The sequence below is a fragment of the Stenella coeruleoalba genome (genome assembly GCF_951394435.1).
Source record: "Stenella coeruleoalba genome assembly, chromosome: 9".
Taxonomy (NCBI): domain Eukaryota; kingdom Metazoa; phylum Chordata; class Mammalia; order Artiodactyla; family Delphinidae; genus Stenella; species Stenella coeruleoalba.
This window is the reverse complement of record NC_137155.1, coordinates 90,758,197-90,780,798: the sequence shown is the minus strand read 5'-3', so window position 1 is coordinate 90,780,798 and position 22,602 is coordinate 90,758,197. Positions and strand designations below refer to the sequence as shown.

Sequence of the window (22,602 nt, the reverse complement as noted above, 5' to 3'; positions counted from 1 at the left end):
GAGAGGCCCGCGTACCACAAAAAAAAAAAAAAAAAGGATCTCTGATTTCCAGTAGTTTGTGATACTGCTTTAAACCTCTAAATCCCTGTAGAAGCTGTTTGAACTGTAGCTGTAATTATGAAGGGCAGAATATGGCATTGAGAGTACTTGAGAAGAAGCTATTGTTCCCAGCTATAGCTCTAAGAATCTAATGTGTTACGAAACATGTAATAACATAGACACACAAAAGCTGGTTGCACGGGTAAGAGATAAAGTTGGAATTTGCAACTTTATTGCAGTTGCAATAGAACAGCAGTTTCTGAAGAATTGTTAAAATGACCCAGGTTGTGATGATGGTTGTATGCCTATGTAAATTTACTGAAAAACTGATTGGTGGTTCAACTGATATCACATAGCCTGATATCACGCTAATGTGCCCCGGTCCGGGAAGATCCCACATGCCGCGGAGCGGCTGGGCCCATGAGTCATGGCTGCTGAGCCTGCGCGTCCGGAGCCTGTGCTCCACAACGGGAGAGGTCACAACAGTGAGAGGCCCGCATACCGCAAAAAAAAAAAAAAAAAAGAAAAAAAAAGAAAATGTAAATTATCTATAAATTTATAACCACTTATTAACACCTGTTAACATTTTGCCTTTTAAAAAGTGATTTAACCAGTACTAAAGGATAATGTAATCATAGCTGAACTACTGATAAATTGGAGAACTATGTAATAAGAAATCTATAGGTGATAATTGTTGAAGCTAGGTGATGGGTACATGAGTGCTTATTATACCATTCTATTTTTATATAGAAAATTTCCATAATCCAAAAATAAAAAAGAGGTACCTATTTGAAAACTCGCAAAGTTTTCTGTATGGCCAAATTTTTAACTGAAATGAATTAAAAACATAGGAGTCAATATTTATTTCAATATAAAAGTTAACTTGCATTTATCCTAGTTAAAACTAAGTCTATGTGAGGATACTGAGCAAACGCATTTTCAACTTCTGATTTGCTAATGTAATTGTTTATTTGGTGAAAAGATAATTGGAAGATGAGAAAGCAATATAGACATCATAACATGTACACAGGAAAAGTACTAGGTGTTGCAATCCCATGATTCCTAAAAGAAGAAGCTCCCTGTGTCAGCCCGCTGCTGAGGTGCGGATCCTCGGAAGGTCCGTTTTAGTTCATCCCCTAGTGCTGAAGGCAGCTGCCAGCAAGAGCTGAAGGTGACATAGAGTTGTGTGCTTTGAAGTCAGCAAGTCCTGAATTTGAATCCTGCCTCCCCTGCTCCTACTGGTGTGAGCGGGTTACTTAATTCTCTGAGGTGAAATAGAGGTACTGTAAATAGAGGTACTAAAGCCCGCCTCACTGATTTGTTTACGATTCACCTGAGGGCTTCCCTGGTGGCGCAGTGGTTGAGAGTCCACCTGCCAATGCAGGGTAAGAGGGTTCGTGTCCTGGTCCTGGAAGATCCCACATGCCGCGGAGCGGCTGGGCCCGTGAGCCATGGCTGCTGGGCCTGCGCGTCCGGAGCCTGTGCTCCGCAACGGGAGAGACCACAACAGTGAGAGGCCCACGTACCAAAAAAAAAAAAGATTCACCTGAGATCATTTATAAGTGAAAGGTGATATAACATAATGGTTAAGCCTGTAGCTTCAGGAGATAGACTGCCTGGGTTCAGTTCTTGGCTCTAGTACTTGCTTTAGCTGTGTGACCTGGGCAAATCACTTAACCTCTCTGGGCTTCAGTTTTCTCACCTGTAAATGGAAGATGATAATAATAGTTCTTACCTCCTAGGTCCATTTGTTGTGAAAGTTAAGCAAATTATACACAGAAAGCATTTAGAACAGTGCTGGGCACAAGGTCAATGCTATTACATGTGCTTCCGTCTTCGTATTATTTTTTATTGAGATATAATTTACATGCCATAAAATTCACTACTTTAAAGTGTACAATTTAATGGGGTTTTTGTATGTTCACGAGAATGTGCGTCACCGTTAATCTAATTTTAGAACGGTTTCGTTACCTCCAAAAGAAACGTGTGCCCGTTAGCAGTCACTTCCTATTCACTCTTTTCCTGGCCTTCCTGACAATCATCAGTCTATTTTCTGTCTCTGTGGACTTGCCTATTCTGGACATTTCATGTAAATGGAATCATACAGTGTATGACCTTTATCTTTACCTTCATGCACTTAGCGTAATGTTTTCCAGGCTCATTCACATTATAGGATATACTAGTAGTTCATTATAGGATATACTAGTAGTTCATTCCTTTTTTTTTTTTTTTTTGTGGTACGCGGGCTTCTCGCTGTTGTGGCCTCTCCTGCTGTGGAGCACAGGCTCCGGACGTGCAGGCTCAGCGGCCATGGCTCACGGGCCCAGCTGCTCCGCGGCATGTGGGATCTTCCTGGACCGGAGCACGAACCCGTGTCCCCTGCATCGGCAGGCAGACTCTCAACCACTGCGCCACCAGGGAAGCCCAGTTCATTCCTTTTGATGGCTGAATAATGTTCCATGGTATGAATGCCACATTTGTTTAAGTCTTCATATTATTTAAAGCACTTAACACATAGTAAATGCTTAGGGCCTGGTGGTCTTGTCAGCATCCCACCCAGTGCCATAGGGTTCAGGGCACAGCCCCAGTCCTATTCTATCCCAAGGGGAATAGTACTCAAGGAAGAAGCCCAAGCCATGAAAGGCCACCCTGATGCAGCCTGCTGTGGGCCTCTCTCTGTCTGCCATGCCCAGCCATGTCTTGACCTTCCATAAAGTGGTATCAGAAATCATGAGTTCCCCGTTGTCTCTCCCAGTCACACATAACCTGATAACCTGTTGTAATTCCCACTCTCTCTCAACTGCTTGTTTCACTTAATCTGTTCTTTTATTCCTCCTCTGGACCTGATTACCTCCCCAGTTTCCTTACACAGTGCACATTACTTTGTGTTTTGGACCTTGGTTTCTTCGTGTATTTGGGGATGTTGTATTAATTATCCATTGCTGCATAACAATTTACCCCCAAGCTTAATAGCTTAAAGCAATCAATATTCTTATCTCCCATGGTTACTGAGTAGCTCCCATACTGCTGAGTAGCTTAGCTGGGTGGCTCTGGCTCAGAGTCTCTCCCGAGGTTCAAGTTGAGCTGTCAGCTGTGGGGATGTAGTCATTGGACCTCTTGGCTGGAGCTGAAGGATCCCATTCCAAGGGGCTCATCCACATGCCTGGCAAGGTAGTGCTAGTTGTGGACAGGAGGCGTTTGTTACCTGTCATATGGGCCTTTCCATAGGACCTCTTGAGGGTCCACACAACGTATCAACTGGCTTCCCTACGGTGAGTGATAAAAGAGTGAACAAGGAAGTCACGATGTTTTTTATGACCTAGCTTTGAAACTCACGTTGTCATTGCTGTCATATCTCACTGATTACAGAGATCAGTCATATGCATTGTGGGAGGGGACTATACAGGGGTATAAATACCAGGAGGTGAGACTTGCTGGGTCCTAGCTGGCTGCCACATCGAGCCATTGTCTGCATGCCTGTGGCCTGTGCCTTCAGACGAGTGTTATCGAAAGGTGTGCAGCCTGAAGTTCCTCATTTTAACACCACCAAAGCAAAGTATAAATTCATCCTCGAAGAGGGAAATGACCCTTCTCACTCTGAAGTCAACCCCTCCACCTGTATACTCCAGCTTCATCCCGTCCCAGTTCTCTTCCTCCCAGGGAGCCTTGTTGCTGCCAAGTTCAATGTCAGAAGATCCCGTCTGCCTGCTCCTCACCTCTGCCCTCCCCTGTCTGGCTGACTAATGCCCCCTCTGACTCCCATATCTCCTGGAGAGCATCTGTTTGCCATGGACTTTGGACATTCCATCTGACTCAATCCTCCAATGTTTATGTACTTTAAATTTCTATGACTCAGCATAGCTAACTCGTCACTGCCTTGTGTATGTTTTGCTTCCCTCCCTGATTGGTGGTTCAACTGATTCGCATAGCCTGATATCACGCTAATGTGTCCTAGCAACTGCAGCTTTGCACTCTCCCCAGATATATTTCTTTGAAACTTTCAAATATGCCCAGATCTTCCAGTAAAACAACAGCAATAAATAAGCAAACAAATAAACAAAAAATCTCTCTAGCTACCCAAGTAATTCCTTTCTTCTCCTTTCCTTGTCAATCCTCTAAAATGAGTGCTGTATTTTGATTTCCAACCTGAGCATTCTGAGAACTCTATCGAGTAAGTTGGAATATAAGATTGTACACAGAAATTACTGACAAAGGAGTACTGTCTCAGGATACAGGATTTAGGGGGTACAAGGAAACTGTATGAACAAGTAGCCCAGATGTCCATGTCACTCATTACACTTGCACCAGCACCCCTCCACCAGCTTATACCTATGGCCATATGAGGCGGGTCCCATGTAACCAGTAAAGGAAGAAGAAAAAGACCAAGCTGGGAGTATGGCTGAGTCCCCTCAGTATGTGGGTACAAGCTGAAAATGGAAGGCAGCTACATTACAGTCATACTTAGGGGAGGCCTTGAAAAATGGTGGTGAAGGAAAATCTCCCCAAAGGAGGAGCTTTCAGATGTGCACTAGGTCATCTGCGTTGTGTGGAAGGAGAATGGCCCAAGGTCAGAACAAATGTGGACTCGTGGACAGTGATGTGTGGCCTGGCTGGTGTCTAGAGGGCCTGAAAGAAAAAGATTGTAAAATCAGAGACAAGAAGAGCTGGAATTGAGGCACATGGATGAACTATAGGAGTGGATGCAAAGTGGGAAGTTGTTTGTATAATGTTTTAAGCCCACTAGTAAATATCCATTACAAAAGATGTACCAACTAGACAAAGTAATTTGGCCAGTTAATGTAGCCAGCCTTGGTCAGAGCAGCTGTCCCACCCCAGCTACGTGATGGGTACCAAAGAGCCTACAGTGGCCAAAGAGACAGAGGCAATACAAAAACCTACAGCGTGGACTGTCATTTACCAAAACAAATATAGCTACTGCCGCCTCTAAATGTCCAATGTGCCAGCCATTAAGACCAAGGCTAAGCACTGTTCCTTAAGGAGACCAATAGGATACTTGGTGACCAGTTGTGACATTGTGACATCTTTTTTCCTGAAAGGGCCAGAGGTTTACTGTGTCAGGAATAGACAGATTCCAGGTATGGGGTTGCCTTTCCTGCCTGCAGAACCTCAGTAGCACCACTCTGGAGGCTTAAAGATTGCCTGATCCACAGACATGGGATCCCACATAACACAGTATCTGACCAGAAGATTCTTTACAGTAAATAGAGGAATGGGCCCATAAACATGGGATCTACGGGTCATATCACACACAGTGTAATCCCAAAGCTGCTGGTTAGATAAAATACTGGAATGGTCAGTTAGAGGTGCAGCCGAAGCTCCAGCATGGAGGCAATACACTGCAGTGATTATATTTCCTCCAGGACATCGGAGTATACTCCTTCAGGCAGATAACGCAGGTGTGTCTTCCACAATGGGTGGAAGCATGAGTGGCCCCAGTTAGCATCATTCCAATGACCCAATGGGGAGGAAGAAATTTTCCTCTACCCTTCCAGGTTCTTTTGGCTGGTCAAAAAATTAAATTGACATGAGACATTAACAGAAGAAAATCAAAGTTTAATATCATGTATACATGGGAGAGATGCAGGAAAACTGAGTAAGTCCCCCAAATAGCTGAATCGCTCACCTTAAATACCATCTTCAGCTAAAGACAAAAGAGCATGTTGGGGGGGGTGGTTTGGGACTTCAAAGGGGAAGAAGGCCATTCACACGGAGATGGAAAAGCAAACGTTTGGTAAATAAATGTTTGCTGGGTCAGGCAGAAACAACGGGACACAGAGTGGACTCTGATCTCTAGGCCCTGTTTAGTGTTTCCCCTACCACCCCTAGCCCATATTCTTTGCAGGTATCGCTGGTGATAGCTCTATTTGGGAACAGACCCTCTATCTAAATTTTTTTTAGGCAGTTGTGGGAAGGTCAGAGTTTCTTCCTGAGTCTTTTGGGCCTTCATTATTTTCAGCTGGAAATAATCCACATGCTAAAGTGATATTAGGGGGCGGCAAGTTTTGCTCTCCTACAAATCCACTGAGCTTCCCTGTCCCCACAAGTCCGGGTTCTGCGAAATTAGAAGTCTTGGTCCCCAAAAGGGGCACATTCTTGCCTGGGGATACAGCAAATATCCCATTGGATTACACGTTATGGCTGTCACCAGGCACTTTGCCCTCCTAGTGCTGAGAGACCAGCAGTAAGACAAGGAATCACTGTCTTATCAGAGGTAATTGACCTGGTCAGCAGGAAGAGGTAGGGCTGCTGTTAGAGGGGGCAGAGGGGAATATGTGTGTACTCCAGGGACCTATTTGTGTGTCAGTTGGTACTCTTTTGCCCAACTGTGACTGTGAATAGACAAGACAAGAGCAGCAACAGTGGTCTGAGAAGGTGCTTGGACCTCTTAGGAATGAGGGTTTGGGGTGCCCACCCAGGTGATCTACTGAGACCACCTCAGGGTGAGGGGAATTAGAAATGGATAGTGGTACCATCATCGAAAAGTCTAGAAACAACAAATGCTGGGGAGGGTGTGGAGAAGAGGGAGCCCTCCTGCACGGCTGGCGGGGATGTGAACTGGTGCAGCCACTATGGAGAACAGTATGGAGGTTCCTGAGAAAACTACAAATAGAGCTACCATATGATCCAGCAATCACGCTCCTGGGTATATACCTGGAAAAGATGAAAGTTCTAATTTGAAAAGATACATGCACCCCAATGTTCTTAGGAACACTATTTACAACAGCCAAGGCATGGAAGCAACCTAAGTGTCCATCAGCAAATGGATAAAGATGTAGTATATACAATAGGATATTAGCCATAAAAAAGAATGAAATAATGCCATTTGTAGCAACGTGGATGGACCTAGACATTATCATACTAAGTAAAATAAGTCAGAGAAAGACAAATACTATATGATATCACTTATATGTGGAATCTAAAAAATAGTACAAGTGAACTTTTTTACAAAACAGAAATAGACTCACAGACACAGAAAATAAACTTATGGTTACCCAAGGGGAAGGGAAGGGAGGGATAAATCGGGAGTATGAGATTAACAGATGCACACTACTATATATAGAATAGATAAACAACAAGGATTTACTGCATAGCACCGGGAACTATATTCAATACCTCGTAATAAACAACAATGGAGAAGAATCAAAAAAAAAGAATATAGATATATACATATGTATAACCGAATCACTTTTCTGAACACCTGAAATTAATACAATATTGTAAATCAAATATATTTCAATAAAAAAAGAAAAAGAAATGGATGGTTGTGGAGGGAAGTGATGAGGGCCAGTTGTGGTCCTACAACCAGGTGCAATGACAGAAGCCGTAGTTCATTCCATTAACTTCCCTCTTCTAAGTTATTTTTCAGGAAGAGTGGCCCATCGGAGTGCTGAAAAAGCTGTTTCCCAAGCACAGATGGAGAAACAGATCCACATGGCACGAAAGGTGGACTAGAGTGGACACAGGGCGTCACTCAGATTTCCCTTCAAGGCAGGGCTTGCTCCCCAGCTGCAAGGAGTGTGTTTAGCTGAGCGCCTCCAGCTGTAGCTCCTTCAGGATTCACCTCAGTGACTATGCTGAAGTCAGGCACTGCTCCAGCGGCCCCTGCCAATGAACATCCAAAGCAGTGGTACAAGGGCCTAGGCTTTTCTGCCCGAGGCTAGTCTCTTGCTCCCATCGGGCCAGCGGAGACCTTGTGAGGTCTGCATCGTGGTTTGACAGCCCTCACAGACCAATCCTGCTGCTTCCCCTGACTTTCTCTGGCGTTACACTCCAGGAGATCTGTACTCTCAACTCCATATCAGTGTCTGCTTCCTGGAGAACCCAACCTGTGACAACACAAATTTCCTAAATCTCTGCTTTTTTCCTCTCCACAACCCCTTAAATTGTTTCTCAGGGCCTCAAATTGAGGGGAATTTTAGATCTCTAATCCCAACCACTCTAGCCAAACTGTACTCTTCTCCAACCTCCTTTATACCCCGTTGCAGCACTTAACCACGGATTCCCTTATGTTTTAATGTTTTCTCATGTCTTCCCAAACATAAGCTCCTTAAGTGCAGGGACTATTTCTTAAACTTCTGTATGTTCAGAGTGACTAGCTAAAGTAAGGGCCACACAGAAGATACTGTGGTGAATTTAATTGATTTGATATTGAAAGCCCAGTCCCTGGGAACCTGTCAGACCACAAATCAGGCCAAGTGGATTAAAGGAAACTATAAAGTAATAGCTAGAGGGAACCTAGCTTTCGCTGGTTTTCATACCAAAGTACTGTATTCCTAAGAGACTCTGATCATCAACCATGAATCACCAATCTGAGAATGCCCATTAATCATTTTGAAGAATTTCTAGTTTGACAACTGAATTCTATCATTTAAAAAAAGGTTTATTACTTATCTCATCAATGACCCATTTCACCTGGGAGTGTTGGGAGGAAAACCTTTTGCCTCTTCCAATTTGAGTCCAGCGATTGGGTCCTGCAAATTAACTGACAATAGACAGATTAAAAAGAGAAAAGACAAGATTTATTTAGCATGGGGGGGGGCAGTTTTCAATAATGGAAACCTCCTGGAAGAGCCCGAAGTAACTTTATATATCTCAATTTAACAAAAGGGGGGTTTTTAGGACTTCCGTGGGAGAGTATGGAAGGTTCTACTGGGCTTTTTGATGCTAATTGCAATGGACATTCTGTCTCCAGGGCAACTGAATTAGCAGGAAACTCCCTTGGAAAGGGTTGAAAGGTAGCTGTATTTTCAGGAGGATTTGCTTTAGTCAGATTAAGAGAAACTCAGATAAAATTTCTTTCTGTATCTTCTGTAGTTCAAATGTTCTCACTTTATACCAACTCTGGGGGTCCAAGTGAGTCCCCACTGAGGGAAAAGGTCTTGTCCGAATATCCAAAGAGAGGAACTTATCTGAAGCCTTGGGATATGTCTAAGCGCGCCTGCCCGACTGTGATTACTATCAGGGATTAAGCGGTGTCTGGGGCACCTCTGTTAGTGACTATAGACAGGCAAGAATGTGTCAAGAAGTGGTTCTTCAAAGAGCTCATAAGAAGGCAAAAAAGAGGGAGAGCAATAATACTTGTCCTTTGAGAAGGAAGGGTGGTGTGAGAGAAAGTTCACATTGGTCCTGGCCAGGCGGACCACGATCTGGGGCCCAGATTTGGGGAACCTCAGGTTCCCAGGCTCCAGCTTGTAGGCTGTGTTTACTCAGATTACTTCCTCAAGTAGAGTGAGATGACAGTATCTAACTCGTGGAGTTGTAAGATTCACTAATACCGGAGGCAGGGCGCCGGGCTCGGAGCAAGCGCTCACTTGGGTCTGTTCTTTCCGGGAACGGGTGGGGTAGAGAACCTAGCACTCCTCAAGAAAGCTCCCAAGACTCGCGTCATTCGTCACTTTGGCTGGTTTATAAAAACTGCACCAGAGCCCCGAGATCAGTTTTTAGTTTCCCTTCTTTCCGGAGAAGCCTCTCGGTGCCCAGCTGGGGAACCTGACCCTCGAGGAGCCGTCCGGTGTGGTCGCCGCGTCGCCGGCAGATTAGCCCGCGCTTGTTCACCCTCTTTCCACTAGGTTACCGTCGCGATTGACTTTAAGTCTGACACAGGACGGTGAGATTTGGCCTCTCGACCCAAAGACCAGCGGTTTTCGGTTTACTGGGAAACCGAAACCACTGGTCTCTGCGAGCGGCGGCGGAGAGCGCACGCTCCCTCGCCCCGGGCGCGCCCAACCCGCGCCCGCCCCCGGGACTCTTAAGTTTCGATTCTCCCTGGAGCAGAGTCCCGCGCCGCGGCCAGGCCAGTACAGCGCGCCATGGCTGACCCGGGGGTATGCAGCTTCATCACCAAAATCCTGTGCGCCCAGGGGGGCCGCATGGCGTTGGAAGCGCTGCTCGACGAGGTGCAGCTCTCCGAGGCGCAGCTCTGCGAGGTGCTGGAAGAGGCCGGGCCCGACCGCTTCGTGGTGTTGGAGACTGGCGGCAAGGACGGGGTCATCCGGTCCGTGGTGGCCACCACTCGAGCCCGGGTCTGCCGTCGCAAGTTCTGCAACAAACCCTGCGGAAACCTGCACCTCTGCAAGCTCAACCTGCTGGGCCGGTGCCACTATTCGCAGTCGGAGCGGTGAGTGCCCTGGGAGGGAGGGGCGTCTCGCCGGTCCCGGTCTGGGAGGACTGTCGCGGCTGCTGCTCCGTGAGGGGCGCGCCCTCGCGGGGACCTCGCACCCGATGACTCTTCCTCCAGCTGCTCACTCCTCTGCTTCCCTTCTTGCTGGGCCCGCGCTTCTGCTCTCGAAGGTTCCCTTCCCTCCAGCGCCTTCAGACCTTCCTTCGAATACGGCTAGCGCGCTACTGCCCCGGTGAAGACTACGATTAACTCCCCACCTCCATAAGGATAAAGTACTTTTGGGCAAGCCAGGGCCTAGACAATTTGGATGCAGGTTTGGGAACGAAAGAAAATGCCTCCATTCTCTGGAATCTTGAGTCTTCCCCTCTCTGCTACCTTACCCCCTAGGTATTGTGTGGTCTTCCCAGCCCCCCAGCCGACTCGATCCCGGGATATGTCTCCATCGCTGCGAGCTGCGGGTCTCTGCTTGGCCTTCCTTTCCAAGCGCCTCCTTTCCCCTCATTATCACTTTTCTGATATCTGACTCTAGCCCGCACCACCAAGACCAGAATGGTTCTATTCAAGGTTACCAATGATGGGCCCTCTTCCAGAACTCCTTTCCCGTGGGCCCCGCGGTGGCCTGCACCGCTGACCGCCTACCTTTGGGACCACTTTCAAACAGTGTGCCTTATCTCCCAGGTAGCTGCTTCTGTGTTCCCACTTGTTCTTTTTTTGCTTCCTGCATATAGGTGTGCCCCAAGGTTTCAGTTAAGCCTTTTGATGTACCTGTATTCCAGGTCTCTCCCCGAGAGCCCTCACTTCCTTGGGTTTAGTCGTCACATCTATAAAGATGGCTTCCTTGTGTACATCCGCTGCCCCGGCCTTCCTACTGACTCTAGGTTCTTCATCTCCAGGGGTCTGAGGAGCATCTACACCTGAATATCCTGCCAGGCTTTGTCGAACTCATCTTCTTTCCCCCAGCGCAGGGTCTGTGACACTCCCCCCCAACCCCCAAACTCTTCTTCCTCCTTCATAATACCTTAAAACATCAAGTTCTTTTATTGACCAATCCCGTCCCTTCCCTGTCTGGTTCCTACTTCGCATCTCACTTCTAAATGAATGCCTTGTTGAATTAATGAATGATTTTCTCTGACCATGGTCTTTCTCCCCATCTTTCCTATCCGTATGTACTTTTGCTAAATTATTTTTCTTGATATAGTACTTGTCACACTTCCTCCATCCTTAAAAACTTTAAGTGGTGTCTTAGTGTCCAAAATGGTGGTCATCAAACTTTCCAGCATGCGCTTATGAGTGAAAAACTTTAGATTACTCACTCGCAATACCTGTCTGATAAAACATACAAAAGACAGATGTTTTAAGTGGATGTGGTAGATGAGATAATTTTTTTAAAAAATTTGTTTAGAGCAAAACTAAAATTTTAAAAATATGCCCCATTGTTATTAAAAATAAATATTTATTATGTCGTGAGACAACAATTTGAAAGTCTATTTCTGAGTTGCAGGAAGTTATGTGTATGGGAGTCATCTAAGTCGGCAAATAAAATCAGGAAGGAGGAAAAGAGGGTAGAGAACAGAAAAAAGGAAGGAACATTCTAACACTCTTCCAAATAACAATGGAGATGGAAGACTTTGTTATCATTTCTGTTGTGAAAAATTCTTCACCAGTTAGTGTTGGCTGTTAGTTTTAAATACATAGGCTTCTTATCTTTTAATTTTTTACTATGAATATTTTCAACATACACTAAAGTAAAGAAAAGAGAATGATGAACCCCTATGTGCCCATCGGTTCAACAGTTTTCAAAGTACAGTAAGGCCAGTCTTGGTTCATTTATTCTCCCCTCCCCATCCCTGTCCCCATCTCAAACGTGTTATTTTAAACCAAATGCCAGAGATTATTTGCTTTGTAAATACTTTAGTAGCTCCAAAGATTAAAGACTCTATTTTATTAGTATAACCACAGTACAATGATCACTTTTTTTTACGATTATATTTTCTTTTTATAAATTTATTTATTCATTTATTTATTTTTGGCTGCGTTGGGTCTTTGTTGCTGTGCATGGGCTTTCTCTAGTTGTGGCAAGCGGGAGCTACTCTTTGTTGCAGTGCGTGGGCTTCTCATTGCAGTAGCGTCTCTGTTGCGGAGCACCGGCTCTAGGTGCGTGGGCTTCAGTAGTTGTGGCGTGAGGGCTCAGTAGTTGTGGCTCACAGGCTCTAGAGCACAGGCTCAGTAGTTGTGGCATACAGGCTTAGTTGCTCTGCGGCATGTGGGATCTTCCCAGACCCATGCTGCCTGCATTGGCAGGCAGATTCTTAACCACTGTGCCACCAGGGAAGTCCCTATGATTATAATTTTAATATCACATACTATCCAGTTAGTGTTCAAATTTCTCTGATTGCCCTATACTTGGACTTTCATTTTCAGGGAAAAAAACCTACACAGTCATAGTTCATAATGGTTTCAATATGTTATATATTTAATATATTTAGAAACTTTTAATTTGTTACATGCAGTAGGTTTAGAAACTTTAGTTTTATTATTGTTGTTATTAATTTGTTGTTGTTGTTTGCAACTCAAAACCATTTTAAGCTCATAAGCTGGGTAGTTAACCTGCACTTTTTTGTATTTTAAAAGAGGAATAATATATTCTGTATGAATAATATGGTCTATGCAAGCTTGGGTGGATTCTCTGGAGAATTCATTAAAGTTATTATTACCTTTTTTTTTTAGTTGAGTGTTAAATTCTTATTTCTTAAATGTATGGGTCCAGTCTTATTTTTAAAATCTTTTTATATAACTTTTGAGTTTGGGAATTACAAATTTTTAATCCATTAATGTACATTGTGTCCTCATAATAAGGACCCTTGGGAGAATTCTTTTTCTTTTGCCTAAAAGCCTAGAAAATATATTTTTTTCCCAGGTATATTTTAAAATATTTTCCCTTTCTTAGCAACTTATAAATCCTCATCTTCTAATACTTGACACGTGGGAGTCTAAGGGCTTTCTTTGTGGATTATAGGTTGGTGGGCGCTGTTGACCAGTTGATACCCATGTTGAGGTTACCATTCAGTTTGGTAACTGTTCTCTGTTTGCATAGGATAGCTTGCCTTTTGCTGGACTTCTACATTTTCCTCTGTAGTACTATTATTTATAGATGGGCTTTCTCCTATCAGTTCTGCTGTTCCAGTCTTTTCTCTTATGTTGCTTTTATTTTTTAAATTTTTGGCTGTTTTGGGTCTTTGTTGATGCGCGTGGGCCTTCTCTAGTTGCGGGAGCAGGGGCTACTCTTCATTGCGGTGCGTGGGCTTCTCGTTGCGGTGGCTTCTCTTGTTGCGGAGCTCGGGCTCTAGGCGCACGGTCTTCAGTAGCTGTGGCACACAGGCTCAGTAGTTGTGGCTCGCGGGCTCTAGAGCACAGGCTCAGTAGTTGTGGTGCACGGGCTTAGTTGCTCCCCGACATGTGGGATCTTCCCGGACCAGGGCTTGAACCCGTGTCCCCTGCATTGGCAGGCGGATTCTTAACCACTGTACCACCAGGGAAGTCTCTCTGATGTTGCTTTTAACTATACATTTTAGTTGACAGCAGGGCTTGCTTCACTATTGGATAATTAGTTTTGGTCCATCATTTTGGGTATTTCTATTTGCTTTGCTGAAATATACGCCCACACATGGAGTTCTAATCCCAGTTCTGGCACAAATAATAACTACCATTTGTTGAACAAATAACTGTCTACCAAGTACTATGATAAGCACTTTAGAGATGGTATCCAAGTTCATCTCTACTATGATTCCTGAAGTAGGTGTTGTAAGTCCCATCTTTTTTTTTTTTTTTAATATTTATTTATTTAATTAATTTATTTGGCTGCCTCGGGTCTCAATTGAGGCATGTGGGCTCTTCGTTGCAGCTCGTGGGCTTCTCTCTAGTTGTGGCGTGACGGCTCTAAAGCATGCGTGGGCTCAGTAGTTGCAGCTCGCGGGCTTAGTTGCCCTGCGGCATGTGGGATCTTAGTTCCCTGACCAGAGATCTAACCCATGTCCCCGTCCCCTGCATTGGAAGGCGGATTCTTTTTTTTTTTTTGCGGTACGTGGGCCTCTCACTGCTGTGGCCTCTTCCGTTGCGGAGCACACGCTCCGGACGCGCAGGCTCACGGGCCCAGCCACTCCGTGGCATGTGGAATCCTCCCGGACCAGGGCATGAACCCGTGTCCCCTGCATCGGCAGGCGGACTCTCAACCACTGCGCCACCAGGGAAGCCTGGAAGGCGGATTCTTAACCACTGGACCACCAGGGAAGTCCCTAAGCCCCATCTTAATGTAAGGTAACTCAGGCCTAGAGCTGTTTAGAATTTTACCGAAAGTCACATAGCTGATAGCTGGCAAAGTTAGTGTTGAACCGAGATCTGCATGACTTCTTAACTTAGCTACTGGTGTCGTCAAGTAGCTCTATGAAGTGTGATCTCTCATTAATTCAAGGTCAAGATATTGTTTTGCAAGCCTGATTTCTGTTTAACTGTTTAGAGCAGGCTGTCCCTGGCAACTAGCTTTGTGGTTTCTGCTAATGTGGGTGTTTCCTCTGGGTTTTTTCCTGTTTGTATGCCTTTTTCATTTGCATAACTGAAACTTTGGGTGGGGGTGGGTAGATAGGAAGAAAACTAATTGACAATTTCATAAATTGGAAAAAAAAAAAAAAACAACCAAAAAAATGCAAAGAGTAGGGCTTCCCTGGTGGTGCAGTGATTGAGAGTCCGCCTGCCGATGCAGGGGACACGGGTTCGTGCCCCAGTCTGGGAAGATCCCACATGCAGCGGAGCGGCTAAGCCGGTGAGCCATGGCCGCTGAGCCTGTGCGTCCGGAGCCTGTGCTCCGCAACGGGAGACACCACAACAGTGAGAGGCCCGCGTACCGCAAAAAAACAAATAAAAAAAAATGCAAAGAGTAGTACAAAAAGCATCAGAGTATATATATTCTGAGTATATAATGAAAGCTATACTATATAAAAGAATATATAGTATAATAAGCTTATAATTCACCTCCCAGAATAAATATTTACATTTCTATTTTTGCTTTTTTTATTTTAAAATAAAATAAATACTATAACAGGCCTAAGGTTATTGTTTTTTTCTCTTCCCTAGTCTCATTTCCCTCTTTCCCCAGAAGCAACTTCAGTCATCATTTTGGGGTGTGTCCTGCCCTTCCATGATTTAAAAATTTCCTGTCATATATATTTGTATTCATATACAAGATGTAGTATTGTTTTATGTGTTTTAGAATTTTTACCCAAAGTTATATTTTGAAGATCTATTCATGTTGTTATAAGGATCTAGTTTATTTATCTTAACAGCCATATAGTGTTTCACCATATGATTTACACCACAGTTCGGCACCTATTCCTGCAATAATGGGCATTTAGAATATTTCTAATTTTTTGCTACAAAAAAGCAGGCTGCCAAGACTATACATTCTCTTGGTGCTCATGGCAAGCGCTTCTCCAAGGTAGATCATTAGGAAATGGAATTGCTGGGTTCAGTTCTTGCACCACTTCAACTTTTCGGGATTCTGACAAATCAGTGTAGTAAAAGTGGTTGTACCTATTTACATTTTCATGTTTGATGTCTCAGTTTCCCCATTTTATAGCCAACTAGCACTTAGTATTATCAGATTTTTTTGATTTATGCCGATCTGAAGGGTATACAATGGTATCTTATTTTTTTATTTTAAAAGAATTTTCTCATTAAAGTTTTTATTATGTGATATTTAAGTCTTACGAGAATGTATAAAACATACAGTGAATATCTGTGTACCCACAAATCAGCTTCAGAAATAAAATATTACACAGTTAAAACCCCCTGAAATCTCACCTTTGATCATCTCCCCCATTTTAGAGGTGATAACTAGAGATTAACATACCAGCTTTAGGTACAATTGACTAATAAACATTGTTTATATTTAAGGTGTACAATGTGATAGTTTGTTATATGTATACATTGTGAAGTGATTCCCTCAATCAACTGATTAACCTATTTATCACCTCCTCTATTTACTCCCATTTTTTGGACGGTGAGAACACTTTTTTTAAAATAAATAAATAAATTTATTTATTTATTTTTGGATGTGTTGGGTCTTTGTTGTGTGCGGGCTTTCTCTAGTTGCAGCAAGCGGTGGCTATTCTTCATTGTGGTGCGCGGGCTTCTTCACTGCGGTGACTTCTCTTGTTGCGGAACATGGGCTCTAGGTGCGCGGGCTTCAGTAGTTGTGGCACATGGGCTCAGTAGTTGTGGCTTGTAGGCTCTAGAGTGCAGGCTCAGTAGTTGTAGAGCATGGGCTTAGTTGCTCTGCGGCATGTGGGATCTTCCCGGGCCAGGGATCGAACTCACATCCCCTGCATTGGCAGGTGGATTCTTAACTACTGCACCACCAGGGAAGTCCCTGATGATTAGAACACTTAATATCAATGCTCTTAGCAAACTTCAGGTATACAATATTTATTATCAACTATGGTCACCATGCTGTACCTTAGATCTCCAGAACTTATTCATCTTATAACTGAAAGTTTGTACCCTTTGACCAACATTCCCCCCTCCCCCACCCAGATCCCTGGCAACTACCATTCTATTCTCCTTTTCTACGTGTTTGACTTTCTTAGATTCCATGTATAAGTGAGATCATGCAGGTTTTTGTTGTTTTGTTTTGTTTTATCTTTCTGTGTCTGTCTTATTTCACTTAGCATCATGTCTTTTAGGTTCAAGCATTTCACAAATGGCAGAATTTCCTTCTTTTCATGGTTGAATAATATTTCATCTTATACATATAAACCACATTTTCTTTATCCATTCATCTGTGGATGGACACTTAGGTTGTTTCCATATCTTGGCTATTGTGAATAATGCTACATTGAACTTGGGAGTGCAAATATTTCTTTGAGATACTGATTTCATTTCCTTTGGATATATACCCAGAAGTGGGATTGCTGGATCATATGGTGTTCTATTTTTAATGTTTTGAGGAACTCCATATTGTTTTCCATAATAGGCATACCAATTTGCAATCCCACAACACTGTTCTGCATTCGATATTTATTTTTCCCACACATTTATTATGTTTCTACATGTGTTTATTTCTTTTATAATTTTAATTTTATTTTTAAAAACATTTATTTATTTGGCTGTGCTGGGTCTTAGTTGCGGCACACGTGATCTTTGTTGCTGCGTGAGGGATTTTCGTTGTGGCATGTGGGGTCTTTTTTTTGGTCGCAGCATGCAGGATCTTTAGTTGTAGCATGTGGGATATTTAGCTGAGGCATGCAGGATCTTTTAGTTGTGGCATGCAGGATCTAGTTCCCTGACCAGGGATTCAACCCACACCCCCTGCATTGGGAGCACGGAGTCTTAACCACTGGACCACCAGGGAAGTCCCTACACATGTGTTTATTTCTTTGATTTTTATTTTATAAATTTTATTTATTTATTCTTGTCTGCATTGGGTCTTTGTTGCTGCGCTCTGGCTTTCTCTAGCTGTGGCGAGTGGGGGCTACTCTTCGTTGCAGTGCGTGGGCTTCTCATTGCGGTGGCTTCTCTTGTTGTGGAGCATGGGCTCTAGGCACATGGGCTTAAGTAGTTGTGGCATGCAGGCTCAGTAGTTGCGGTGTGTGGGCTGTAGAGTGCAGGCTCAGTGGTTGTGGCGCACGGGCTTAGTTGCTCTGTGGCATGTGGGATCTTCCCGGTCCAGGGATCGAACCCACGTCCCCTGCATTGGCAGGTGCATTCTTAACCACTGTGCCACCAGGGGAGTCCCCATGTGTTTATTTCTAAGCAACATTTGGGAATATTTTGCCTGTTTTCAAGCCTATAAATTACATCAATACTAGGTATGCAAATACTTGCTTTATTTTGCTCTTGTTTGCACAGCATAATGTTTCTGAGACTCACCTCTAATATACAAAGCCCTGTTTCTGTACCATCTTGAGGCCTGGGCAAGATGGACTTCTGCCCTGCGCCCTCTGCTTTACAGGTCCTATTCCAGCCCAACTGTATACCTACTCACTTATTGAGGAGTCTGGGGTTAAGGAATCGTGCTCATTTAGAACCAGCGGCCTCCATCTGTGGCCCCTACCCCTGTTCTAGACTATGCTCTGGGTTCCCAGGACCCTAGAATTCCCACACCTACTTCCAGGGCCTGAGTGGGCTTCTTCCCTGGGTCTTCCTACACGTGGAAGGAATTTGGATGTACAGGTTGACATGTTCATTGCCTCTGTATGATGGTGCTGGCAATGTGGGACAGAGCCTGAGGGGGAGAAGAGAAGAGGTGGGCTGGAGTTGGGAGCGGGGGCTGTCTTCCTTTCCTCATCTTTTTTTTTTTTTTAACTTTTTGGCTGCACCACACAGCATGCGGGATCTTAGTTCCAGACCAGGTATCGAACCCGCGCCCCCTGCAGTGGAAGCACGGAGTCTCAACTGCTGGAACACCAGGGATGTCCCGGGGGCTTTCTTTCTTCATTTTACTACATCCTATTCATAGAGCTCAAAGGAGTCTGAGCATTCTAATTCAAACTTGGCCTTCCGGGTCATTATGAAAGTATGTTTGTCAAGATAGGAAGAGAGAATACATATATACGTACATACATACATACATGCATACATATATATATATGTATATATATATATTAGAACATATTTTATTGAACCATTTCTTAGCTTGACTAATTACTTTGAAGTGTTTAGATATTTGGTGCATGGGCCTCCATTTTATCATGCCTCAAACCCCACAAGTTTTAGGAGAGGAACTGCTCTAGTTCTTTCTTTTATAAACAATAGCTTTCTTTTGTACAAACGTACGCAATTTATATATCAATTTTCTTGTTATTAAAATATAGATTGTTTTCAGTTTTTTTGCTATTACAAACTGTAGTATTTTGGTACATCTTTCCTTGTGTAAACGTGCAGAAGTTACCTAGGTATCTAGTACCAGAATTCCCAGATTTAAGCTTTAGGAGACAATACCAAATTGTTTTCCAGGTTTGTGTACCAAGTTTTACTCCCACCAGAAAATTATGAGCATTCCTGTGTTTCGTATCCTTGCCAATTGATGTATGTCATCAGCCTTTTACAAATTGTACCAATATAAGGAATGTGAAATTGTGCCTCATTGTGTTTTTATTTATTTATTTATTTTGGCCATGCTGTGGGGCACGTGGGATCTTAATTCCCAGACCAGGGATCGAACCCGCGCTCTCTGCAGTGGAAGCGCAGGGTCTTAACCACTGGACCACCAGGGAAGTCCCTCACTGTGGTTCAATTCTTTATATATTCTCCGTCTCTGGCCCTTTTAAGTCATGACGCTTGTTTAAAGTTTAAAAAATAGTTTTTATATACAATTTTTAAAGTTATTTTCCATTTATAGTTACTACAAAATATTGGCTGTCTTCCCTGTGTTGTACAATACATCCGTGAGCCTGTCTTACACCCAATAGTTTGTACCTCCCACTCCCCCACCTCTATATTCTCCCCCCGACCAATGGCAACCATTGGTTTGTTCTCTGTATCTGTGAGTTTGCTTCTTTTTTGTTATATTCACTAGTTTGTTGTATTTTTTAGACTCCACATATAAGTGATATAATAGAGTATTTGTCTTTTCCGTCTGAATTATTTCACTTAGCATAATGCCCTCCAAGCCCATCTATGTTGCTGCAAATGGCAAAAAATCATTCTTTTTTATTGCTGAGTAGTATTCTATTGTGTATATATTCTACATCTTCTTTACCCATTTATCTGTTGATGGACACTTCGGTTGCTTCCATATCTTGGCGATTGTAAATAATGCTGCTGTGAATGTTGGGGTGCATGTATCTTTTCAAATTAGTGTTTTTGTTTTTGTCAGATATATACCCAGTAGTGGAATTGTTGGATCATGTGGTAGTTTTATTTTTAGTTTTTTGAGAGACCTCCATACTGTTTTCCATAGTGGCTGTACCAATGTACATTCTCACTAACAGTGTATGAGGGTTCCATTTTCTCCACTTCGACACCAACATTGGTTATTTGTGTTCTTTTTGAAAACCATTCTGACAGATGTGAGGTGATATCTCATTGTGGGTTTTTTTTTTTTTTTTTTTTTTTTTGCGGTACGCGGGCCTCTCACTGTTGTGGCCTCTCCCATTGCGGAGCACAGGCTCCGGACGCGCAGGCTCAGTGGCCATGGCTCACGGGCCTAGCCGCTCCGCGGCATGTGGGATCTTCCCAGACCGGGGCATGAACCCGTGTCCCCTGCATCGGCAGGCGGACTCTCAACCACTGCGCCACCAGGGAAGCCCTCATTGTGGTTTTGATTTGCATTTCTCTGATGATTAGCGATGTTCAACATCTGTTCATGTGCCTATTGGCCATCTGCATTTCCTCTTTGGAAACATGTCTATTCAGTTCTGCCCATTTTTTTATTGAGTTGTTTGGTTGTTTTTTTTTGATGTTGAGTTGTATGAGCTGTTTATATATGTTGGATATTAATTTCTTATTGGTCATATCATTTGCAAGTATTTTCTCCCATGCAGTAGGTGTCTTTTCGTTTTGTTGATGGTTTCCTTTGCTGTTCAAAAGCTTTTAAGTTTAATTAGGTCCCATTTGTTTATTTCTGCTTTCATTTCCTTTACTTTAGGAGACAGATCCAAAAAAAATTGCTGCAGGCATAATGCTTGTTTTATTTATTTATTTATTTTTGGCTGTGGCGGGCAGCTTGTGGAATCTTATTTCCCCAACCAGGGATCGAACCCAGGCCCTTGGCAGTGAAAGTGCAGAGTCCTAACCACTGGACCGCCAGGGAATTCCCAGTGCTTGTTTTTCAAGTTTGTCTCATGTGGTGTCTAATTCTGACTTGTTGCTTCTGTTTGCATTTTTCTTTTTCTGTCCTCTATTTTTGTCTATAATTACCTTAACTATATTGAATTTTTTATCATAAAGTGTACAGTTCGATGGCAATAAGTACATTCATGATGCTGTGCAACCATCACCACTGTCTTGTTCCAGGACATTTTCATCATCCCCGAAAGAGGCCCCACACCCATCCACAGGCACTCCGCATTATTCCTTCTACCAGCCCCTGGCAACCTCTAGTCTTCTTTCTGTCTGCATGGATTTGCCTATTCTCGGTGTTCCCTCTAAATGGAATCATCCAGTATTTGTCCCATTGTGTTTGGCTTCTTTCACTTAGCAGATGTGTTCAAGGTTTGCCTTTTACTCTTGCATGTTGCTTGTCATTTGAGGGGGTGTATTTACCCAGGAGGAGTCTTCTTGGACGTCTCCTTTGTTCCTGATTGTGCTGTGTCCATGGAGTCTCCTTGTCAGGCTGATGCCCTTAGAGACAGGCTGCTTTCTGTGATGTCACAGCACGGAGGGGTGTGTGCCCCATAAAAATCATTTGGGAATTTTTGCTCTCCTTTCAGATTTGCTTCATATTTATTTGAATTTGATCAAATTTGACTTTCAATTTCTGCAGCCTTCTGCAAAAATTAAACTAAGAAACTTAATAAGTGATACTGTGAATCAAGATAAACAATCTTAAATAAGTGACAAATAGGCATCTGATAACAATATATTTTCTACTTTTTACATAATGTGGAGATGGCAGAATTAAAGATTTAAAATAAGTATAGATTTGTTTTCCATCCATAAAAAGTTTCTGATTTGATTACTGCTCCTGATCACATTTATTTCCAAACTGGCATCTGTGATCCTTACCTACAGGCTACTTTGGAATTGACAAGGGCCCCAAGATGGTGGTGGAAAAGGAGTAAAAGAATCTAGAAGAACCTAGGATTTCAAGTCCATTGAGAAATCAATGTAACCAAATTGGGGCACGAGAGTTAGACTCAGTTTGAGAGAAGAAAGTGGAGACCTAATTCATGAGCTTTTAATGCTTCCCCACTAAGAAGAGATTTTAAGCTGTTACAGACCAGCGACTTCCCTGGCGGTCCAGTGGTTAAGACTCCACGCTTCCACTGCAGGGAGCATGGGTTCCATTCCGCATGCCTGGTGGCCAGAAACAAACAAAAAAAAGAATGTTTTAGACCAATTCAGAGTTTCAGGTTAAGAGAGGTCATCTGGGGAAGTAGTTTCCAAACATTTTGATTCCTCACCCCTGTCATTAGAGAACATTCTCAGCATGTACTCCTATTATGTATCTATTTATTTAAAAACCATATGATATATAACTCTTACTTTGTGTATTAAATATTTATTAATTTGTTACCTTTTAAAAGAACTTTAAAATCAACTTTTGAGGTATGATTTACATACAATAAAATATACCCATTTAAAGCGTACAGTTTGAAGAGTCTTTGAAGAGTTGTAACAAACGGATATACCCATGTAACCATCATCATGATCAAGATGCAGAAAATTTTCATCAGTCCTAAAGGTTCTCTTATGCCCCTTCTAAATTA

General features: G+C 43.2%; 1 protein-coding gene across 1 annotated transcript in view; it reads left to right on the top strand.

Annotated features, from left to right (window-relative positions):
- The first annotated feature begins 7,408 nt into the window (after positions 1-7,408).
- ZC3HAV1 (zinc finger CCCH-type containing, antiviral 1) overlaps positions 7,409-22,602 on the top strand; it is a 67,414-nt gene continuing 52,220 nt past the window's right edge. The window contains exon 1 of the mRNA XM_079930959.1: positions 7,409-10,177. Coding sequence (XP_079787085.1) covers positions 9,870-10,177 — 308 coding nt within the window. The 5' untranslated portion in view covers positions 7,409-9,869. The remainder of the gene's footprint in view (positions 10,178-22,602) is intronic.